This window comes from Lonchura striata, chromosome 26, assembly GCF_046129695.1.
Source record: "Lonchura striata isolate bLonStr1 chromosome 26, bLonStr1.mat, whole genome shotgun sequence".
NCBI classification, from domain to species: domain Eukaryota; kingdom Metazoa; phylum Chordata; class Aves; order Passeriformes; family Estrildidae; genus Lonchura; species Lonchura striata.
Window position 1 is genome coordinate 7,708,571 of NC_134628.1, and position 6,000 is coordinate 7,714,570.

The following is a 6,000-nucleotide window of genomic DNA, read 5'->3' on the forward strand; positions in this document are numbered from 1 at the left end:
ATGTATTTTATTTCTTCTGGTATTCTTCATGTTTTTATATTCTTCTTCCTGAACACAGACAGTACTTTCTGGTTCTGAGAGCACCATAGCCACCGTCTGTTCTGATTCTTATTTTCTGCAGCCTCAAAGTGTGCTTCCCTACACCTGATTTAGAGGGGCTTGTGTTGTTTTTCCAGTTTATGCTCAAACCACGTTGTCAGTTTGAAATTAAAACCCTTTTAGCAGTTTGGCTTTGGCCAGAATACAGGTGTGAGTGACAAGAGAGCTCAACTCCCCCACACTGTCCAGGATCAGCCTCCAAGTGCTTCATGTCCAGGATAAATAAATTCCTTGCAGACTTCCCTTGGTGGGGGGCTGGAGGGGAATAAGTTGCTGCTTACATTAGGAGCAAAGAGAACAAATTGTGCAAAGAATTCTAAAACCCATCCAAATAACATGGAACAAAGGAATGAATAATAAAGCACAGACTTGCTTCTAGGTCCAGTTCAGGCCAGGACTGTTTAAAATAAGCAAGTGTAAGGAAGTGCAGTGAAAATGAAGCATAGGAATAAATAATACTGGACGCAAAACCATTTTGAAATATAGGACTGTTTTCCAGCAGTTTTCTGCTCTTCTTGACTCTGTTATTTGATTTAAGCAGCACAGCCTTATTTGTTTCAAGGTATTTTTAACACATTCATTGCAGCAGCGTAGACTTGAGGCAGCTTGAAAATAAGACTCAAGGACATGGTGTGGCCATCTGTGGTCTGGGAGCAATGCTGCCATTCCCAGTGCAGGAATTAACTTCCCAGTTACTCCCAGTTGCTTAAGTAGCAGGTTAAGTAACTTGCTGAGGGTCTCTTTTATGGTGAGAGGTAGGAAAACCAAATCTCCTGACTCCCAGCTCTTTGCTTTAATTATGTGTTCTCTGAGTTTAGTCAGTGTTTCCCCTTGCACCAGGCCTTGACATCCGAAAATATTCTGTTTGGGAAGACTACAAAAATAGCAGAATTGTTAATCTGGCTGGGCTGACTGTCCAGTGCTGTGTGCTGCACTGGTGAGCATCAAGTGAGAGGAGGAGACACTGTCAGTCTCTGTAAATGGATTTTAATGGAGTAACTTAGGGAGACACATATTGTTTGTCTGTGTCCATTAATCTTTGGCTTCATCCCTGCAGCATTTGGGGTTTATATTAGTTATATCTGTGTTGTTTCAGTGGATATTCTTGCTCGAGTAAATTTTTAACCATTTCCAGAAACAGTGTGTCATGATTTTATTCCATGCTACCTACAGCATCCTGTATTTTCACATGGTAGTTTGTTCATCACTTACTTAATTTGCATCTAATGAAATATATGTCCTTGTTGATGAATTAGGAGACTGTGTTTTTCGAGCCATATTGCATCTTCACTATGCCTTAATCTATATAGCATATGGAATAATGGAATGGTTTGAATTAGAAAGGCCCTTAAAAGCTCATCTCATTCTACCTCTGCCATGGGCAGAACACGTGGAGCTTCTCCATTTCTAGGGAAAGCACTGTTGGATGAGGTCTGTGTCCTTTGGAAAGGGTACATCATGGGGTGTAGAGGCCAGAACAAGGCAAGAATCCCAGAATGACCAGAAGTGGAAATCCTGCCTGTCCCTTGGTGGTTAACCCCTGTTTGTGTTCCAACCTCCAGCAGATTGACGGTGAGGCCTTCCTGCTCCTCAAGCAGAACGACATCGTTAAAATACTCAGCATCAAACTGGGCCCTGCCCTGAAGATTTACAATGCCATCCTCATGTTCAAGTCTGCAGAAGACAACTGAGAAGGGGCCTTTGGCAGATCCAGGAGGAATTGACAGGGAATGGATCTTCAGCTGTGAGCATTACAACACGCCAGACAGGTGGATTGGGACTCTGATATATTTTAAAGAGAACTTAGTAAAAATGGTTTGAGGTTATAAAAATCTTGCCACAGTCTGGAATATGGGCAGCTTCACTTCCAAGAAGAGGATATTATTATATTTTGTAATTGAATTTGGTTTTGATATATCAATCTCTTTTTGAGATCAAGAATAAACCTCCAGTTCTAAGGGGAATCCAGGGTAGCACTGGTGGAGCTGCAGGAGCAAGAAGAAAGTTTTGAGTAAAACTGGCTTTGTGTCCAGTGATAGTGCCTGAAAGACTGAGTGATCACCAGTGAGATTGTGTTCTGCATAATAAAAGAGAGAGGAAAAAGATGCACTTCAAAGCAATCCCCCTGTATCCTTCACTACTGTGACTCAGGAGCTGACCTTTTCAGGACTGATAGTTAAATTCCAGTTTTCGTACTGCTCCTGGTTGTTGTGACAACAACAACTAACCCTGGGCTGCTGGGCTGCTTACAGCCGGCAGGAAGGCAGCGTGGGCAGAGGGTTTCCATCAGGGATGGCTTGCACTGGTTCTGCCAGCAAGCAAAATGTCCTCATTCCTGTCATTCCCTGTCAGGAGGCAGCGGCAGTGCAGGTGGGCTTTGGGTAGGCAAAGATCCCATAAGGGCCTCTGCTGCTGGAGACAGAGATGTGTTTTAGCTGTAATTCTCCCATCAGTGCTTTTGTGCAGCTCCTTCTGCACCAGGAACATCTGGCAAAATGGCACAGTTGGGAGCACTTGGGCATTGGTGTGTGTTTGTTCTTGCCCTCTCCACTGTCAGCCAAATGCTAGGAATAGGAGTTGGAAAGCCAGCAGTGGCCAGAGTGTGTGTGTAAACAGATTTCCTAGAAACAAATGGCTTTTCTTTCGAACCATCCAAACTGATGAATGTGAAGTGCTTTGGCCTTTGTCCCTTGAGGTGGACTTCAGTGCGTTCCGCAGGAGAGCTGGAGAGCAGGACAGCACCTCCTCTGTCTCTGGGAGGGGAGCAGGCACGGCACACAGGGATGTGAGATTAGAGAGGAATCAGGACTTAAACAGCAAAATGGGGTAACAGTTACTTCCCAAAAGAGAGAGAGCTGCTGTGTGTGGGGAAAGCAGTGGAGTCTGGGGCTGTGTTCTGCACGTGCAGCCTGTGCTCTCCTGGGTGGGAGCACGGGTGGTTCCTGCTCCAGCACAGCCAGTTTAAGGAGCATGCCCATGGACATCCTGGGTGGGGGTTTCTACACGGGTACTTCCCGAGTTGTCCTCTCCCCATGGAAGCCCTGGCAGATGTGGTGAGTCCTGCTGGCTCCTGCTCCGTCCTGCTGGCAGCACCAGCTCGTGGCTCTCCCTCTGCCACTCTCCCTGATGTCTGCTTGGCTGTTCTAGAACCACCTCAGCTCAGGCAGCCCTTGCTGCCCCTCATCCATAGCTGCCAGGCTGAATTCTGTGTGTGGGAACCCGTGGGAGTACTGGGGGTGTGACCTGGAGCTGCCAAAGGCAGGTTCTGCCCTCAGCCTCTACCAGGCTGTGTGGGTATCTCAGGGCACTGCATGGTGATGTGATCCATCCACAGGCACCTCAGACTCCCTTGGCATCTCTGCCACCAGCGTGGCTTCCCAGGAGCTGTCAGGAGCAGAGCAAACGCGCTGTCCATGACTGTGTGGTGACACAAGGAACACACTTCCCCCTTCCTGTGTCACCCACATCCGTTGTCCAAATTTCCTGCTGCTGAGAAGGTTCTTGTGACTTGTCTGAAGCAGAAGGGTCCTTAAAATTGTAAATAGAATCCACACCACTGAAGTAATCAAGTTCTGGAATAATATTTAGAGCAGTTTGTTTCCATATATTTTTTGTTAATAAGAATTTAAGGAGTTTAAGCCTTCACAGAGAAGACACAGGTTTAGTGGGATATTTAATAGCTGAACCATTAAATATCATCCAGGCAGCTGCAGGGGAGAAATTTATTGCAGTGTTAAGGACTAGGCAAGGGGTGAATTTAGTTTATTAAAATATATTTTTAATACGATAACCAGGATATTCACCAAAGAGTCACATCCCTTTATCTCACTCTGCACATCCAGTGTCAACATTAAGACTTGAATTGTAAGTGGCATGTCCTATCATCTGACAGAACTCGCCTTCTGGGCAGAGCAAAATTATTTCTTGACAACTGGAACAGAGGATCCAGAGCTGGGCTATTTTATTCCTGGCTCTCCACTGACTTGCTAAATAACCCTGAGCCCTTCCTTGCTCCAGTTTCCCCCTCTGTGACTCCCAGCCAGGTGGGGTAAGTGCAATTTTGCCTTTTTCTTGTTTCAAGCAAGCAGGTCCTGCCAGATTTTCTGTTTCACCTCCTTCCTTTGGGAGCCTGATTTGAGGGACAGCAGATTGCCTCTAGCAATAAACCAAAATATAATAGTAATTCATTTATTTTACTATATATAGATGGAGGATGAAGAGAATCGGTTAAACAAGCAATGAGATTCTAGTCAGTGACATTATTCAAACAGAAGAGAAATCTTTAATCCTTGGGGCTTCCGAGCCAGCTGGATCAAAGAGGAAAATGTGTACTTGGAGGTTGTTCAGTGACAGCCAGCACAGTGCTTTCAGCAGGGGGGAAGGAGGAACCTTTTAGGGATGAAAGAAGGTGGAATGTACTTCTTGTGCCTTTTTTTGTAATCTGATAATTGTCTTTGCAGAGCAAGCAAGAATGTGCACACATGTATTACCCACTCCTTTCCCAAATATAGCTGTATTCCAATTAAATCCAGCAACTTCACAGGACAAAAAGACTTCTAGTGTCTTCACTGGACACATTTAAAACTCCCTGATATTTACAAGATAGAAAACAACTAAACCATCTCATCTTTTAGCCTCATAACTTAGGAATTCATCAGTTGGCGGTGCCATTCCACTTGTGTCAAAGAGTGCTGCTTTCCACTGTGTTGTTCCTGTCCAAACTCTGCTGTTCCCCGTCCTGCTCCAGGCTTGTGGCACAGACAGGGATCTGCAGAGGCCCTTGGTTATCTGATGCCTTGTGTAATTTGAAATGTGCACTTTGAAGCAAAAATAAAAAAGTTGTGACTCTGTGGGGAGCAAAACTGAAGCTGGTTAATGCCTGCTGGGATTGGGAGGATTTTGAGTCTGCTGGATGTCAGCAAGAACCAGTTGTTGGCCCAGCTGAACCCAGGAGTCTCTTAGTAATACAGATATATTCCTTAGAAGCAATTCGGAGCTGTGACAAGTTCCCATGGGCCAGCAGTGCAATTAGGAATTTCCAGTTCTCAAAATCTTATTCCTGGCTGTGTTTTTGTTCCCTTTTTTGTTGTTCTTGAAAGTAAAAGCAATCACATTTTTTCTCCTTTTCTCCTCTTCTCCTTGGCTGGGAGTCCTGTTAAATTTTTTCTGTGCCATCACCAACAATCATCCCCATAATCCAGTAGCAGCAAATTTCAGCTCTGGGTAATGAATCACATTAAAGTTGGACAGGAGCATTTGGCATCACTGACAGCAAAACTCTGCCGCTGAAGGAAAAGCCCAACCCTCGGCCCAGGGATAAGCCAGTTCAGCTGTACAAGATTTCCTGCCTGCTACTTTTATGCCACAGAGAGCTTTAATGTTTTTGACATTCCCCCCATGATGTGATGAGCCAGCTTATTTTGGAAATTCCTGTTAGTTGAACTGGAAGCACGTGCGGGGAAAGAGAGCAGGGGCTCGGCTCAGCCTCAGAAATGTCTGCCTGTTTTAAACCAAATACTTGAGCTTTTCAACACTAGCCATGACCTTGCGTTCCCCTGATGCTTTCCTCTGGAAATGTGAATAAAATTAATATAAGTTCACACCTGGTTTGTTTCTTCTGTGTGTGGGGCTGACCTCAGCAGTGCTCAGGGAGACATAAGGCTGGCTGCCCTGGAGGGCTGGTACTGGGAGGGCTTGGTCATCACGTTGTTGTCCTTCCCTTAAATGGCAGGCTCAACACAAGGCAGCATCTTCATTTTTATCTCTTTTGTCCATATCTCTTATCTCTGTACTTGAGCTCTCCTTGATGTGTTCACAGGACAGCACTGGCTGCTGCAGCTGTGCCTGATCCTCAATTCCTCACTCTCCTCTGCTGCTGCCAGGTTTTAATCATAGAATCCT

The 6,000-nt window shown here is 45.3% G+C and overlaps 1 protein-coding gene across 6 annotated transcripts in view; it reads left to right on the forward strand.

The window, feature by feature from the left end:
* Positions 1-5,699, forward strand: part of LOC110469529 (lethal(3)malignant brain tumor-like protein 3) — a 43,504-nt gene extending 37,805 nt beyond the window's left edge. For all 6 annotated transcript variants that reach the window (XM_021528359.2, XM_021528356.2, XM_077788491.1 and 3 more), the window contains one exon: positions 1,662-5,699. In XM_021528359.2, coding sequence (XP_021384034.1) covers positions 1,662-1,790 — 129 coding nt within the window. In that variant the 3' untranslated portion in view covers positions 1,791-5,699. The remainder of the gene's footprint in view (positions 1-1,661) is intronic.
* Positions 5,700-6,000: the final 301 nt, after the last annotated feature.